This window comes from Panulirus ornatus, chromosome 24 (assembly GCF_036320965.1).
Source record: "Panulirus ornatus isolate Po-2019 chromosome 24, ASM3632096v1, whole genome shotgun sequence".
In the NCBI taxonomy this organism is placed as follows: Eukaryota; Metazoa; Arthropoda; class Malacostraca; order Decapoda; family Palinuridae; genus Panulirus; species Panulirus ornatus.
Window position 1 is genome coordinate 8,367,119 of NC_092247.1, and position 18,404 is coordinate 8,385,522.

At 47.0% G+C, this 18,404-nt stretch overlaps 1 protein-coding gene across 1 annotated transcript in view; it reads left to right on the plus strand.

Annotated features, from left to right (window-relative positions):
• The window catches only part of Plc21C (Phospholipase C at 21C), a 484,769-nt gene that overhangs the window by 323,490 nt on the left and 142,875 nt on the right, over positions 1-18,404 (plus strand). The window contains exon 4 of the mRNA XM_071677149.1: positions 1,484-1,615. Within this exon, the coding sequence (XP_071533250.1) occupies positions 1,484-1,615 (132 nt within the window). The remainder of the gene's footprint in view (positions 1-1,483; positions 1,616-18,404) is intronic.

An 18,404-nucleotide genomic window follows, 5' to 3' on the forward strand; every position in this document is an offset into this window, starting at 1 on the left:
TAAAACGACTCACTCTCTCTGAGAGAAAGTGGTGTGTGTGTGTGTGTGTGTGTGTGTGTGTGTGTGTGTGTGTGTGTGTGTGTGTGTGTGTGTTTTATGGACATTTTATCATAGTCTTGAGGGAGAGAGGAATGATTCGAACGTCATGGCGACCAAGATGCAGCGGTGACAGCCACCTCAACCGAGGTAGTTTCTTCCGTTACTTGCTTCTGCTGGATGCCTTACCATCACACTGAGAGAGGCTCAGGTGCACCGAACTCACCTTTGTATCTGTCTGTTCCACTGCCCATAATTTGCCTCTGCTTGTGTAACATGTATTCCCCTCCACACTGACCAAATACCAACTGGCCAAAGAACTTTTACAAGAAAGATAAATCAGATTCTCGTCTCACAACTCTCATGTAAGAAGTATGGTTCTGACATCTTGATCTCCTGATGAGAACTGATGGTACAACCCTTGAGTATGATGAAGAAGCTTTGACCTGACCTGTAAATGTTAGATTAAAGTTTAGGCCATCATACCCAAAGGTCGTGGTGCACAAGTGTGATAATGTCGTGCCCAAGGATTGTACGATCCTGCTAAAGATTGGTGTGGTTGTGCTCAAGGGGCGTATGGTTGCGTTAAAACGGTTTTAACGTGTGGCTTAAGGAATGTACCGTCGTGCTCAAGGAGGTAATGATATCAAAAAACTTTCAAAGTAATATAAACTTTCCGATTTTTTAAAGCTTTCTGAGTCCAGTAACATTTCTCGAAGTCTATAAATATTCCCAGAAATATAGTATGTAATTTCCTTCCATATCAACATATTTTTCTCCTGGGTAACGTTCAGAAATGGAAAGAAAGATTTCCGACCGTAGCATGAAAACTGTTGAATTTTGTTGGACCAACTTGGGGAAAAATACTGGAGCTGGGGAAACTTGAGGAGGGGAAACTAGAGCGTCCGGAGACATTTTACAGCACCCTCGGCAAGGGATCCTTTCGTGGAATCAGGTAAAGGATTTGCCAGACTCTTGGAAGCCTCAGGGAAAATTCCTGGTGGTAATACGAAAGTTATCCTGTTGTCCACTTACTCGCTGCGGATGAGGCCAGACGTCCCGGTTCCTTTGGCTTTCGATGAAGTATTGGTTTCCAGTGAGTTGAACGAGGGATTACAATACTCACATATAGTAAAGACCCGAAGAGAATCAATCTCGAGAATTTGAGTCATCTTAGCCTATAAGTACTTTTTTTAAGCCTTTGAAAAAACACACTCAGTTTCAAGTTCTTAGAAATATCTGGAAGTGTTTCGTTCAAAACATTGAGAACGAAAAAGAAAGAATACGAAAGTCAGGTTTGAACATTTTGAAGGAACTCTGATTAATTCTTCATTCGTTTTTTTTTTTAACTTACATTTCCTTTCACCTTAGATTACCATGACTGAAATCTATTTTGCCATTGCCATGTTCTCTGGTGTAATGACTTGGCCTCTCCTCCTGCCTACAGGACCCCAAGATGTCTCAGAGGTACGCGGCTACAGAGCTGATGGAACAGAAGAGCTTCACAGTGGTGTACGGACCCAACTTCGTAGACCTCTCTTACAGCAACTTCGTCGCCCAGAAGCCTGAAGTCGCCAAGGTAGGTTGAAAAGCATCGTTTTATTTCTCTCTCTCTCTCTCTCTCTCTCTCTCTCTCTCTCTCTCTCTCTCTCTCTCTCTCTCTCTCTCTCTCTCTCTCTCTCTCTCTCTTTCTCTCTCTCTCTCCTGCCGCTCCGGGTTCTTCAGAACTGTGAAATTTTCATGTAAAGTATCAAAATTGATTGATTTTACCTTCTTTAGTAAGTACCCTTACTAGTATAGCCACCCCAGCCTCGCTCCCTTGTCTTTGCCCATTATATGTTTTCTTGTTATTAAATAATATTCATGTGCACCATTTTTTCTGTTTAATTTACTTATTTATTCATTTTTTGCCTGGGATGAGGTTTTCAACAAGCAGGGGTAGCCTCTCGGGGAAGCTGTGCCCGACAGCATAAGGCTCCCAGAAGGACTTGGGTCGAGCTAGCAGCAACAGTCGAATCAGTCTGGTGTTGATGAAGGTGTGGCTTAATGGCGGTCAGATTTGATCAAGGTTATGTGGTATGATTAAGGTCATCATCACCGACCAATTAAGAAGAAACGACCGTAAAGTTTACTGTCGTCATGAAAGCCATTATGGCTGTAGCTGCTGTAGACGTAACGAGTCGTCAGATGGGAGATGGGATGTTGGAGGAAGAACATTGGCGTAGGGAGAGAGAGGTGGCTGGGCGGGGAGGATGCACCGGGGAGAGGAAGGGGGAGAGGCTTTCCAGCAGGCTGGGAAATGATGGCCGCCGGGGATGACGAGATTGGTTGTGGTCATGTGGAGGTCGCGGCTCCACGACCCCACCTTTGACTCTAGTCAGACACCTCTAGGCTGGGGAGGGACGGTACGAAAGAGAGAGAGGCCAGGTACACGCCCTTAGGGAGGAGGGCTGAAGGTTCCTAATGGTAGTACATCGGAAAATGGGAGGCTAGTGGGTGGATGCCCGCGGCCAGGGGCAGGGGAAAGGAATATGTAATGTATGCAATGAAGCTTATGTAATGAACCAACTTTGTAATAACTTATGTCATATTGACCACTAGGGTCAGACAAAGACCTTTTGTGACCCCCTGTAATCCTTGTGCGCGACCAGTCAATCAGATCTTGATTAGTTATGTGTTGCATATGGCGACGGATACCATGCAATAATGTCATTACCATTTAGAGTGTAAGCGTGAGTGGAATTCATTTTGCCATGACTCACATGAGAACCATCTCACCATGCAAGGCTCGTATTAATCGTTGTTGATCGTGGACCCAAGTTCATCTGAGCTGTTGGTGGTAAGGGCTTGAACCCATGATTCCAGTTCTTTTCACAGATACAGTAGGAGAAAATAGAGTAAACATCCGGAGCCAAAGAGTGTTCAACACCCCACTTGCAAGTGCTTGAAGCAATGTAGATCGCATACAGGAGACATGCAAGAACTGACTGGTTATATTTACAAAGTGCATCTCATCGAGCTATAGAGGTAAAGGCGAGCTTCAAAATCACCATTAGGTATACTTTATGACTAAATGTCCGATAGTTTTATGGTATGTATATGTATGTATAGACAGTCATATCTGCCGGCAGGGACCATAGGTCGCCGAGCGAGGTGGTGGTTTTGTCAGGGAAACAGATGAATAGCCCTTATACGGGGAAAAAATCCTCACTTGGCCGCTTTGTATGTTTTCTCTTTCGGGAAGCAATACAGAAGGGGAGGATTTTCAGCTGGAGACACGTCCATGACGTAAAGGCATCATAGTCATCCCGAGCAGCGCTTGTCTCACAGAAACCGATGGCTGAGGAAGGGAACACTGGCAATGCCACCAGTAGTGTTGGTCTGACGGGCGGTGGTGATGATGGCTCAGGAGGGGACACAAGCACCATCACCCACAACATCACACACCCACAGGCGACGACGACCTGTTGCTGGTGTCACCTCGCGGGTCGCCCTTTGGTGACTATTTAGATTAAAGCCATGACGACCTTGAAGTGTAAAAAGGTTCGAGCTTTGAGCCTGGCCTCAGGCTGCTCCGCTTCAACGTCAGCGGGAAGGATGATGTTCCTGGAGTGTTCCAGTGTCGACCGATCCCCTCCCGCAGCACCCACACTCCTGATGGTACATCAGGAGGATGGAAGAATGCTTTTGGTAGTTGGTGGAATGAACGGTGTCTGTGTGAGGAAGAAAAAGCGATATGTTTTTGCTGGGTTAAGTTTAGCTGCACCAGACGTGGATAGAACCGGTGTTACTGAAAGCATAGTGTTTCAGAATGACTAGATGGTGGCTGGTGAAGTGTTGCTCAGGGATGTTCATGGACTATACATTTGGTTATCAGTCACTGGATTCCAGTCTTTCCCCGTCCAGTCTTTTTGTGTATTTTCATCGTATCTTTGGTCTGTTTTCATCGTTAATGTAGTTCTTCGATAAGATGGGTTGAGGCAAGGGAGGGTATTGAGATGATCGTTTGATTGTCTGTTGAGGAGGTGTTGCGTCAAACGAAGGTGGGTCGTCAAGAGCTGCAGGGAGTCCAGACAGCCGCCCGCAGGTGTAGCAAGGGTGGAGGGGTGAGGGGAACCTGGGCAAGGTTAGGTGAACTAGTGTAAGTCTGGGCCGCCAGGCTTACCCAGACGGAGAGGAGATTTCCAGACGGACGCCCCAAAGGAGGACGTTATAAAACCTTGTGAGGGACGACGTATAGACGCGAGGTGAATGGACGAGGCTGGTGAAAGGGGAGGTATTCTTTCCTCCCTGGGAGTCGTATTGAGGTGATTAGGCTTTCGTCCCCATCATAGAACTTTAGTTCCAGCTGACGCGTTTCATTGGGTTTTTATTTAAGGTTGCCTGTACGGTAGGGAAAGGATGCCTTCAGGTAGGTTGGGGAAGGAAGGAATTGAAGTGATAAGGATGGTATGGAATGAGAGGAAAACGTGGACGAGGAAACTGTATTCCTCAGGACATTGTTGTTTTAAGACTGGATAGGATGTAATACGAATAGGCTGTGCGTACGGTAAGGGATATGATGGAAACGAGTTATATTGGACCAAGGAGAATGGCTTAGACTGCTAAGATTTTATGAAAGAAAGGTCAAGACGGGATTAGATAAAAATGGAATAAGGTGGGAAGTGAAGAACGTTATGAAAGACGTATGATAACCTTACACTGTAGAAGATATTGCTGGATGAGCGAAGTAAGAAGCTCTGGGCTGTGCTGTGTGATCCAAGGATGACAGAGGCGGTGGCCGGCGTGTTCCCGCCACGGCCCTCTCGTCTCTCTCTTATTACGCTTTTATAAACTAAAGTTGCACGCACTGTACAGCTTGTAAGTAGATATCTCGTAGATCCTGTGAAGAGTCCAGCCTGGCAGGACACAGAGCACCATCCTGGCCTGGGAACGTGACTGCCAGTGGTCCTCACCTGTGGTCTGTGTTGTAACTGTGATGGCCTCGACGAACGCCATCCCAGGAAGAAGTCTAGGAGTCTCCGGTGACAGGTGGCGGTGCGGCGAGGATGTTGCCCTTGAAGCTGCCAACACCTTGCCTTACTTATACTTGACGTTGCTCCTGGAGACTCGCCTACCGCAACAGTTGTGCTTAGGACTAAACTTCTCTGTTGTTCCTCTGGTATGTCGACCTTTCGAGGTTGTAGGTCATAGGCTTCCGTACCATCATGACCTGGTCGTTCAGGTACGCCTTTTCAGATGTGCGATCGAAGCTCTACACACGGTGGTCAATGCTGTTTTCAGCAGATGGCGGCAAGCAGCTGAACCATCACTGTTCCCTTGGGTGTTTACACTGGTATTTCTCACCATATTTAGTCCATCTATAGATCTTGGTGTGGATATCATGCAATCTTCGTGCCTGTGCTTCATAAGAATATGATTTTCGTGTGCAGATCGGGAACCGCGCCTTCCAGGAATTTCCATGTATAAATTATGATATGTATCTAATCGTCAGCACTCCAGGGAGCGGTGTCGTAACGCTTTTGGGCGGTCCCACTCGCTAAAGGTTTTTGACAATCCCTGACTGGCTGTGAATAACCTCAACACATTTTCTAATGGACATTTTTGATAGATTTGAAGGAAAAGGTTAACGTAAAGCAATATTTAGATCAAGGAAACGATCGTCTGCAATCTTGCTTCTCTCGTCTTAAGAAACTCAAAATCCAGCCTACTTTGTTTTATGAAGAGGCAGCAGTTATTTCGTCATGATATGCATGTTGAAGATCAGTTATTACTTCTAAACCTTTTACACTTTCCGTTCGTGACATGACAGTGTTTGCTTGCGTACGATATTCTTTGCTAGTCTTAGTTACCTCAGTTCCAACCTTGAGGATACAGTTGAAACTAGAGACCACATCCTGACTTATGACAGACTCCATTTTCTTTCCACTGGTACACCGAGTTGATGGCTGCTTGAGATCACTAGTTAGTTCTGGTCTGATCCTTGTGGGTAACAAATGACACCCGATGATGATGATGAGGCGAAGTGAAGGATTCCTCTCAGGCACCTTCACTTGACCTTTCCTCAGAAGAGCCACAACAGGAGTACAACAGCAACATTAAGAACACAACTAGAAATAAAATCTTCTGGTATCCCCTTGCAGTGTGGTCTACATTCGAAGTATTGAGAAGAGGCAAGAAATGTGCTGATTGGAATTTCAGAGTTTTCGTACCTTGAGGAAAAGAGGTAGAACGACACATAGTTATACTGATAGTGAGGGGAGACTGACTCGCTTACAGTATCGGATGAAATTCTGTCTTAAAACGGCACGACTGTTCGCGGAGAATAGACTTGGACAGACACAGGTAGACATGATGAATGAGATGAGGAACTGGTAGGCAGAGCGTACAAGAGGCTCCTTAAACAGCATTCCTTTCCCCACACAGGACGGGAAGATTGAGACAAGGAAGGTAAACACATTTGACGTCATAGTTTTATTCTTCAGAGCAACGGTATAGTGTCTGTATATAGAGTTCCTTCAGCGGGACTCCGTCCTTCCCGGAGGGCCTTGACCCCGACCTCCGCTCACTGACCCTACCGTGAGGTAGACGCCCTCCAAGACATTACCCCTCTTTCGGAAGGTTTGCATGGTGGCTCTCTGCCACCCGAGATCCTTGATGTGCGAGATATCAGGTGGGCATTGGGGAGGTCCTTGTCAAGACGTGGAGGACTTGGACATGAGGCTTTAAGGGCCTTGACGCGACACAGAGGACTCTGTCGTGACATTAAGGACCTTGATATGATATAACGAATCTTAACATATTGCATTAAGGGCCTGGACGTGACGAGAAGGATTTCGAATCATGAAATTAATGTAAACTTGACCCTCTCTCCAAGGTCCTTTTCCATGTTACATTGCTCGTCTCTTGTGGTGTACAGGTGCCTGTAGAGGAAAAGGTGAGAGCCACAAGTGTGAAGGAAGAGATGCTATCCAGAATGTGTCGGGGAACAGGTGTCAGCCACAGGTGTAAATGAACAGTACCAGCCACATGTGTGAAGGAAACAGGTGTCATTCAAAGTTGTCGGACACATATGTGAAAGAAGGGTGTCAGCAGAAACAGGTGCCAGCTATATGTGAGAGCAGTTGTCAGTCACTGATGGAAAGGAATAGGTTGCAGTCACAGGTGTGAAGGAACAGGAGTCGCTAGGAACGGTTGTGACGGAACAAATGTCAACCACAGGTGTGAAGGAACAGGTGTTAGCAACAAATGTGAATGAGCAGGTGTCAGTCAAGGATGTGAAGGAATAGGTCAAACACAGGTGTGAAGGAATAGGTATCAGCCACAGGTGTGAAGAAACAGGTGTGAAGGAACAGGTGTCAGCCAAGGTAAATAGTAGCGCGAGACAGGGTGGCAGGTGTACCCAAATTTACTATTGATCTGTCTACGTCACCCGGCCGAGGCGTGACGTCAAACGCTGCCGGTATGTCATGGGGGCGACCCAGCTGGTGTGGCCTACCGGTGTGGCCTTGTTGTTAGACCCAGCTGGTGTGGCCTCCTGGTGTAGCTTCCTGATCTAGCCAGCCGTTGTGACTTTGTAGTTAGGTTTGATCGCTTGTGTAATTATGGTTAATTCTCATTTCCGTTGTGACCCAAATGGTCGCTGCTGTGACCCATCTGGTATGACAGTAGTTAGGTTAGGTGGCCGATGTTACCCTACTAGTATGGCCTGGTAGTTAGGTCTGGTCGTTGTTGTGATCCAGTTAGTATGGCCTGGTAGTTAGGTGTAGTCGATGGCTTGAACCAGTTTGAATGGCCTGGTAGTTAAGTCTGGTCGCTGGTTTAACTTGGTAGTTAAGTTTAGTGTGGTAGACTCAGCTGGTATTACCTCGTACGTAATAGTCGATAGGGTGAACCAGCCTGGTAGTTAGATCGGTGATGTGACGCAGCTGATATGGGCTGGTAGTTAGGTCTAGTCCCTGCTATTGCCTATCAGTTAAGTCTGATATGACGTGATCCAGCTGGTGATGTGACCCCAGGTGGTGTCATGGTTCACTTGATGTCGTTATTCAGCTGGTATTATAACCCATCTTCTGATGCAACACAGTTAAGTACTGTTGGTATAACACAGGTGGTACTATGACCCAGCTGGATCTGGTAGTTAAACACAGGTGTTATTATGACCCGGATGATGGTAATGCTATGTGGTTTTTGCACTCCGGCCGGTTTCGTAATGTAACTGGTGTGTAAACATTACCTTACGCATACCTCGGTCAAGGACCTTACCTTACCTGACGTATACTTTACGATAGTTTCGGATCCTTCTACCTCAACAACTGAGTCTGGGAGCTGACCTTAACTTACATATACCATACAATGGGTTCGAAGATCTTTTGCCTCCACAACCCGGTCCCGGATCAAGCTTTGGGGGTTTAGCTTATGTTGTTGAGAAACAGTGGATGATGTTTCCCTACTGAGGGTGTAACGTAGTTGGTGATGTGGCAGTACAGGTCTCATGATAAGCATCACGATTGAGGATCACTTTGTCCGCCGTCCGTCTGGTTGCTGAGAGTCACTTCCTAGATTTAGTGAAGATGTGTTAAACGCAACGTTTACGGGTCAGGTCCGAGGCATCGAATTTCATACTTCTACCAGGGAATTGAATGGTAGAAGAACCATAGCTCTTGTCTGGATTTTGCCTGAGTTAGGCTCCTTATATAAAAGGTTTTACCTGGAACTTGACTCATAACTTGAAGAAAATCCACTTTAAGCCATGGGACGCGATACACATGTTTTTAATATTTTCCAAACAATATTTCTATCAATTTTTATTGCACTTACGGTAACTATGCTGCACCAGAGGCGACACAAGTGTTTCGAGAAACACCCTTGTGCACCGCAGTCGACGCAAGTGTCCCACGCAACACACCCTTCTTATTTAAGGTGGTGCTGTGGGCCAAATGGTGTTATTACCTTATATGGTGTTATAACCTTTGGTGTAAACTTGGCATCTGTGTGACCTCCCCAGGGTATACTGATGGTGTGACCAAGTTGGTATAGTGTGGCCATTGCTGGTGGTGTGACCCGATGGTATATAGTGGCCCAGCTGGTGGTGTTACCCAGGTGGCGGCGTGTGTCAGGTGGTAATATGAGGCAGGTGGCGGTGTGATTCATGGTGCTGCTGTAGAAGGTTGTCGGACACAGTCCTGATCCTGGCGTGGTGGTATTCTGGGCGTGTTTTGCTGTGTCGCGGCCACAGAATGTGTGTGTGCTTCAGTCATGTTTTAGCAGCCGTGGGGACCTCACCTTCCCCCTCCCCCACACTTCCCTCCCTCACCACGACCACCACGACCACTACCCTGGCCCGGGACCACCCGCCCCTCTTCCTCTTCGTCTCCACGACCACTACAATGACCTGCCACCATCTGCTCCTCTTCCTTTCATAACCACGATGACCACACAGACACAGGACCCTCATATCTCCCCCCCTCCCCACACCACCACCTCACCTTGTGACGAGTAATATATAAAGCCAAGTATATAGGAAAGATCTCTACCGTTTTCTGAGATATGTAATTTGTACTCAGGGATATCTACGCATTGCTCAGGAGAACTGATAGTCACGTAGACTAAAGCTGGATATATATATGTATATATATATATATATATATATATATATATATATATATATATATATATATATATATATATATATATATATGTATGTATATATATATATATATATAAACTAAGCCACGTACCCATTATATCGACCGGTCCTTAGGGTTGGATGAACAGCTGGTTTGACTGTGGACCGACTGCTACAACCGGGATTCTACCCTATGCACTCGACCCTTGGCGGCCCGTGAATGTGTCACGGACAGGAACGCTGCAGTTTGTGTGGATTCCTGACGTTCTCCTTTTTTATCTACCCATCTTTATTTTATCATATTTATCTCTGTTTATCTTGGTTGAGGTTGGGTCAGGGTGGTTTCAAAGGTTTGAGGTCTACAGGTGAGGTGGAAGTTGATTTTGAACGTCCAACAACCTGACAAGAACCAGTGTGGTAGAGCCAGACACAGCTCTCCAAAGCACGTGTCATTATTCCAACACAATACACACCTCCAACACAGCCATCATGGTTCTGTGGAGGAGATAGCCAAGGAGGCGACAGGAACAGCGGCAATGTTGACACTCACCGTCAAGCATAACTCCCCTGAGCAAATCTGGAGGTTTACTCTCGTGTTTCCACCACCACCACTGAAGATAAGGATGCGGGTCGGTAACCTGAATATTGAGGTCATTTCCTCTCATGCCCCACTTAGTAGTCTCTGAATGCGACATAAGATTAGCATGGGAAATTGTACACACACACACACTCACACACACACACACACACACACACACACACATATATATATATATATATATATAGCTTTGATGAGCTTCCTGACTGTGTACTCATTACTTCTTAGGTTACTTAGATATCTTATGGGACACCGAAATCAACTTTCCTAGATTCATTTCATCATAAAAATTCACATAAATGAACAGATAAAATGGCCTTGCAATGTTCTGGGAACCTTATCCCATCTTTAAGCAAAAACATGTCAGCTTCTGACCTCTCTGTGATGTCTGGAGATGTCTTCATCACAGTGGTTGAATAGTGAATGAAGTGAAGGGAAGGTCTTTTGTTGTGTTGGATGGACGTAAAAGTAGCGAGCCTGGGGGAGATGAAATCTTTTTATAAGCTGCAGGGTATGTCCCGCATGCTCTACTTGTCCTTGACTGGGAGCTGATGGCTGGTTGTAAAGGCTGAGTGTAATGCATGAGTTCGTCTGTCTATTAAGAGTCGGTGAACATTCTCGTATCAAGTGGGTTTCCGAAGTCATTAGCTTCCTCTCGTCATAACTGGATTTTATGAGATTAGTGTTGTATATCAGGCCGTCTCTCATTAGATCCCATGATTGCTGCTGAGGCGTCTGGTGCTCTGGAGCGCCCCTCTCTCTCTCTCTCTCAAGATCCCCAGCCTTCTCAATAGAGCCAATGTGACGTACGAATACTCACGCCCAGAAGGAGGTCGTAGGCATCGCCACACGCAGCATACGCTCCAACAGCACTGGAGACGTTGGTCAAGGGTCACATATCGACTTTCGACCAGTGATTGTACCGTTTTGGTGACCAGAGACGACCAGAGATTGTAACGTGTGACAAGCAGTGACTGTACCACTTACGTCACAAAAGACGACCAATGATTGTGTTATGTTGGTTTCGAGGTCTGTCTTCGCCATCCTTATGTCCTCCTCGAGGATCGTGATAGCTCGTACTTCAGGAGAAGAGAGAGAGAGAGAGAGAGAGAGAGAGAGAGAGAGAGAGAGAGAGAGAGAGAGAGAGAGAGAGAGAGAGAGAGAGAGTGAAGTGTGAGCCAAGGCGGTGGAGTTACCGGGCGATAGGTTAATGGACAGATGTGGATTGTGGTGGGTGGTTATGAGTGTGTTGTTGGTAGTGGTGCTGTTGTAGGAGGAAGTGGTGGTGATGGTGTTAATAGTGGTGGTGGTGGTGGTTGCAGCGATGGGGGTGATGTTGGTGGAGGAGGTGAGGTAGGTGTTGGAGACGGCCGCCGCCGGCCTGGACCACGCTGCTTTAACTGCAGCGGATGGCTTTATTGGACACAGGTGAGGCCCCCACACGCCTCCTCCTTGCACCCCCACACCACTCCTCGCGCCTCCCCACGCCCCCTGTGCCTCTCAAAACCACCTTCTGCGCCCACGAAACCACAGCCATCCCCACGCCTCCCTCTGCGCCTTCCACGAAACCCACCGTTCCAACCACAAGCTATCTTCCGCGCCCTCGAGAACATCCTCCGTGCCTCCCCACGCCACCCTCCGCTTCCCCCACGCAACCGTCTGTGCCCTCCACTTCACCCTCCATTCCCCAAGCCTCCCTCCCCGCCTCACGCCTCCCTTTACACTTTACGCGCCTCCACCCGCCCCTTCACCTCCTTCCGCGCCCCCCACACCACCCACCGCACCCCCACACCACCCTCCGCGCCTCACGCCTCCCTCCGTGCCCCTTTACGCCACCCCCCGCACCTCCAGAACAGTTCCCTCCCCTCCGCCCGTCACTCTTCGTCTTCCTCCCGCCCTCCCTCATCTCTGTCCCTCCTATCCGTCTGTTCTCCTCTGCTACCCTCCATCCCTCCTTCTCCCTCCATCCCTACCCTCCATCCCCTCTAGTCTCTCTAGCACCTTCCTCCCTCTCCTTATCCTCTTTCTTTCTCTCTTTCCATTTCGTTCCATCCCTCCTCCGTACCCATCTCCTCCATCCTTCTCGTCGCCTCACCGTTTCCCGTCCTCCTGGCTCCCATTCTTCTTCATTCCTTCTTCCTTCCTTCCTTCCATCATCTCTCGTCTTATCCGCCTCCCTCTTATTTTCCTCCTCCCTTCCATCTTCCTTCGTGTTTTCTTCCTCCAACTTCTTCCATCTTATCCTCTTCCCTCTTATCTTCCGCCCTTCTTCCATCTTCCTCCGTCTTGTCTTTTTCCATCCCTCTCGTTTTTCTCTTTACGGCCCACCAGCTGGCAACCGGGTAACCACGCCCTCACTAGCAGGCTTCCCGGGTAACCACGCCCCCACAATCAGATGCTTGGCTGACCAGGCCCTACCAGCAGGTGCGTGAATGACCACACCCTTACCAGCAGGTGCCTACATGACCACACCCCCACCAGTAGGTGCCTGAATGACCACGCCCCCTTCAGCAGGTGCCTAAATGACCACGCCCTCACCAATAGGTGCCCTGAATGACCACGCCCTCACCAGCAGGTGACCATGAAGTATGTCAGTCATGATTCAGAGAAGACTAAGATTGATAATCATGCCTCGCGCAGTAGATGATCAGTCTAGATTTTACTGTCTGACTTTAACGTCCTTTTACAACAAAAAGATATGCTGAGGTCTCCGGCGTCTGAACCTTTCAAGTGATGCATGTGGAGGTGACAGGTGTTGCCACGCCTCTGCTCTGCTCACAGCGAACGTAAACCATCGTAATGTGCCATGCATGTCGGAAATTCTGGCAGATCTAATACCATACCTTCTCGCCAGAGATATTTCCTTGCCAGAGTGGAGGATCTGCCGTGAGTTAGCGTGTGAGAGATATATAATAAAGCTTTAAGAATGATGTTGGAGGCCACCAGCTTTTAAAAGCTGGATACGAGAGAGTTTTCCCAACGTGTCAACACGCAGTGTAAGAAATTGCTCAGTATTTGTTTGATAAGTTTCTTTGAAGTTGAGTTAACTGGTCAGGTTCTTCATGGCTGTGCGACCAGCAACTGTTAGATGGATTTGATCGGAAGTATTACGGTACATGGTGGTGATAGTGCATGGATGTCATGCACTGTAACGGTGCCTTATATTCTTAAGAGAGTGAGGAGGATAAGGCCAGAGGAACAGATGATGGGGGTGGGAGGTGTTTAGAGAATGCTTGGGAGGAGGGGAGGGGAGGGATGATGCATGACGTCATAAGGGGCGAGGCTTGCGGAGGGTGGTGCATGGCGTCATGAGAGGGTGGAGGTAAGGCAGGAGGAACGGGAGAAGGGAGGTGGAGGGGGAGGAAGTGTAGGGGGAAGAGAGGGGAGGGCAGGCAGGCAGGGGGTTGGGTGGTTGCATGACGTCAGGCAGGAAGGCAAGCCAATACCCTGGTGCAACATAATTGCACGTATCTCATCATCACCGGTGGTGGCTGGCGGTGGATGGCGTTCCCGCCTCTCTCCCCTCAGCCCAGATACCTAATTAATTTACTGACGTAATTATAAACAGCATATATGATAAATGTGTCGTATGGCAAGTTCGCAAGTGAATTTTCGCGTGACTCACTTCTTGAACACCGTGAGGAAGGCGGTATAACCCTTCAGCACGAGGGTACAGTCCTTGAACACGACTGTTCGATCCTTGAACACGACGGTATATGACCTACTGAGGCTACGATCCCCAGGTATGGTGGCTTGGTCTTTTGACCTGACTTCAGGAGCGTATCTAGGGGGAAACAGCGCCTATAGCAAGCACTGAAATTGCGCCCCTGGCTTGATTAAAAATGTACATACAGTGGATGTATATAAAGATATATATACAATGTGATTATAAACTGTTAAAGAGTTAGGTCAAACTTGAATTTATACAAACTCTTAAAGACTTAAAATTAAGACTTATTTGATCAAAATAGTAGCGTAGAAGCGGTGATGCAACTGGTAGTAGCGAGTTTCTTTTTTATCTCACAAAACCAAAACTCAAAAATGTCAATCAGGGAGCATAGGTCAAAAAACGAACCTGTTGAGTGGCGCCCCCCTTCAAGTGGTGCCCAGGGCACCTGCCCTAGCTGCCATACCCTAGGTACGCCACTGCCTGACTTTAAAGGGCGAGGTTAAAGGTCCAAGCCATTATAACCGAAGTTCCTCCCGTCGTGCTCAAGGGTCGAACTGTTGTCCTGAAAGAGACGTATGATTTACAGTTCTGAGGACGAAGGTCTCCTTGGCTCACCAGACGTACGGACTGCTAGGCTAGGCTAGCCCACCAAGGCCTTGGGACCCACCATCCCTTTGCCCTATTTCTCTCCCGGGAGGCCCCTCCCACACCACGCCGACACCACAGGCACTCAAAATTACCTAATTGAAATTCCAGTGTCGCTGTTGCTGCTTCCCTTATCGGGAGGCGGTTGGCGGGCGCCAACGACAGATCTGCGCCATCCACCGATTGCACCATCGCTCGCTTGTCCCAGGCGCGCGGCAATTATTACGACCCATCGTAACCACAACATAACTTACCCTAACGTACCTTAGCCTATCCCCCACCGAACGTAACCCCAACCCAACGTAATCTTACCTAATCCAACGCAACGTTCAAGGCTTCAAGTCAACGCCACAATCAGTATTATGAAAACGATGGACTACCTTGAAGCAGATGTTCTTAAACGACACTGCGTCCACGTCGGATGACGATGCTTACAGCCTCACTGAAGATCTTATAGGACTCCGCTTGATCCAGGTTACACCGCGAGTGAAAAGTCACCTTCGGCGAGGCTGAACCATTTCCCTGCTACTGGAAATAGCGTGGCCTTGGGCGACAGGAGCCTGTAGTAACAGGAAAATGTGGACTCATCCGGAGTAAAACGTTCTTTGATGAGACACATGGGTTACCAGTGAATATGATACAGAATACTCTGGGTGTTAACATTGCCCTTGTGGTTAGAATGATGGGTCGTATCGTCTTGCGCAGGGATCGAACCCTTGTGCTTTAGGGTCATCCTGCCATTGTACTGTGTTACAAGCAGCCTCGGGAACTGGATATTCGTGGAGAAAGTCAGCCAACAAATGGTTCAAGGCCAGTAGGCTCTCAAGTGTGTCAAACAGTTTGGTTGAAATAGTTTCCATGCCTGTGTTTGTAAAGACTTTAAAAGCCTATCAGTTATTGCACCTTTTGGAATCATTTTTAGTATAGCGTAACACACTCACTCTCTCTCTCTCTCTCTCTCTCTCTCTCTCTCTCTCTCTCTCTCTCTCTCTCTCTCTCTCTCTCTCTCTCTGCCCTTGGAAGGGTCAAATGACCGGTTCGGCGGAGTAAATTTATCTCTGAATGTAAACAGTTTTCAGTTGACTGAGTAGTTTATCTTCGTTAGGGTTCCTGTGGGGTCTGTTCCATGGCGACCTAGACATTGTGAAGGGCATGGCTGACGGTGGGTGAAGGAAAGGCCTGTGTGACTTAGATGGGGGACCTTGACTTCGTACTGTCCATCTGTGATGTCTACCGCTGATGTCACCCTGGGGATGTCACTGGGTGACGTCACCCAGAGGATGTCATGCCGGTGATGTCACCTGGGGGGGAGGTAGGGGAAGAGACGGGACATCAGAAACGCATTTTAGAATTCTATTTTTAGGTCAGGACAGAAAAAAGTCTTTGAAAATTCGATTACAAGTCTGTCAGCCTCACCGGCCTAGCACAAAGATGTGGCCGAGGTTTCACAAGTTATCGAACTTTCTGTAAAATCTTCGTGGAAGAGACGATGGTTTACTACACTGCCGGTGTGTTTGGTCACGTGTTCCAGCTTCTATACGTCACAAGACACGTGTCCGTACGTCTGGATGTCCCAAGAATCGTATGTCCGTACCTCTGTTCCAAAACTCGTGCGCCTTTGCCCCTTCTTTTCTCGAGGTTCATGTGTCGAGAGAGTACATGGGAAGGGCAGATAACAGATATCATTATCCATAAAGAGGTTATGTGATGTGGTGTCCTAAGAACAGTAGTAGGAACAGGACACCAAAGCAGAAGGTACCTCCCACCCACCTCTCCCTCTGGCTCAACTGCCGGCGGGAGAAAAGGGAGAGAGAGAGAGAGAGAGAGAGAGAGAGAGAGAGAGAGAGAGAGAGAGAGAGAGAGAGAGAGAGAGAGAGAGAGAGAGAGAGAGATTCCGTGCAGTATGGGGAGAAGATGTTGCCATAGAAATTCTACTGGGAAGTGCGGACGGGGAAAAGTTCCCCTTGCCCTGTGGCTGGATTCTGAAAAAGAACAAGATTAATGGCATTATCATTTTTACTGATAACAGATATCAGTGAAGTGAAGTGTGTGTCTAGCCTTGATATGAAGGTATGTACTCTCTTTGCATATATTGTATCATGAGGCAGTTCATTACTATATTCACTCACTCTACATTTGAGAAAAAGAAAAGAACGTTTTCCCTATATTACTATTACATCTTTCATTCATCTTCATAACGCTCTTATTTATTGTATATCTGCCTAAACAGAATATAATTTTAGGTCTTTAAGTCTTTCCTTTAACACATATTTCATAGTGAAGGGAAGAGCTTCATTGCTCTGCATTGAATTCGCTTAAGTTTCCCTTCGTCTTTGATCAGATTCAGTAACTCGAATTAACCAGAATAATGTAAATGAGGTCTAATCAGGGCATCATAAAGGGTGATTATCGTATCCTTTGTTTTGTGGTTTATATTTTTAGCTGAGAAATTTTGCATCTTGTTGACTTTAGTGTATGTAGCGAGGCATTATTTGCCGTATTTAAGGTCATTACCGATAATCACTTTTCCTCTTTAACTTCTCTAAGTGGTTTACCAAGCAATTTGTATTCATGATTTAAGAGGAATTGTTTGCGGTCTGCGTCATCAAACTGGTTTAAAAACTTTGATATTGTGATCACATCACCCCGTGCTCTTCTCTCTTCCATGATGGACAGATTTGGGCCATGTAACTTAGATCTTTCAATTCTGTACCATTTTAGTTTCCTTCTTTTGGAACTTTTCTATTAGTTCTTTGTACATCTAAAGTGAGGTGGACAAACATGAGAAGTCTATTCTACTTTTGACTGAATGAAGGATGTGAACAGCTCACTGAATGTTTCCTCATCCATCAACTAAAGTATAGTTCAAATATTTTGTCAGCAAACAGTTTGTGTCCTTCACTATTCTTCCAGGATGTTGCTTTATTGATGGGTTAGGGATGATGTTGACTCCATAGTCCCCTTCACACACACACACACACACACACACACACACACACACACACACACACACACACACACACACACATACACACACACACACACACACACACACAGATTCCAGCATTTTCTTTCCTGCTAAATACTGTGATATTCATAGTTAGGCACGAGTCCAATCTTTCATGCAAGTCATTCATATAGATCAAGAAGAGAAATGGTCCCAGAACAAAGCCCTGCGGTGAGCCAGAGGTGATTTTAACCCATTTCAAAAAGACTTTTGACATTTATCATGTGTGTGTGTGTGTGTGTGTGTGTGTGTGTGTGTGTGTGTGTGTGTGTGTGTGTGTGTGTGTGTGTGTGTGTGACTTATAAGTTAGACAGGCAGACGGTATGGAGGGATGTCTGTGGAATGTCTGGAGAGCGTATGTGACACTACCTATGACAGCGATCCTTTTAAAGACACTCTCTCTCTCTCTCCTCTCTGACACAGTTCAGGGTGTGTTTGTGTATGTGTTCTGACACCCCTCGCGGCTTTACCTCACTGGTCGTTGCACTCATTCCCATTTTCTGATCCCGTGTGAAACAAAAATAGATATAAAAAAAAAAGCGTGAAGCTGAGTGGCTATTGGTTCCCTCCAATCAATGTTGCAGCCACGGCTCAAAGGTTTTTGGTGGGTCGAACCAACCATCCAATCATCCAGCTAACCAAGCTACCGGCCGTCTGACTTGTTACATAACCAATGAGCTCATCAGTTATTTAATCAAAGAACTGATCAACCAAATGATTAACCTGCCTGTCAATGAGTCAGTCCAGCCACGTACCAAATACTGATGATTTACCCAGTTGAATAATCATTATTATCATGGTTTGGTTACATCACCATGGT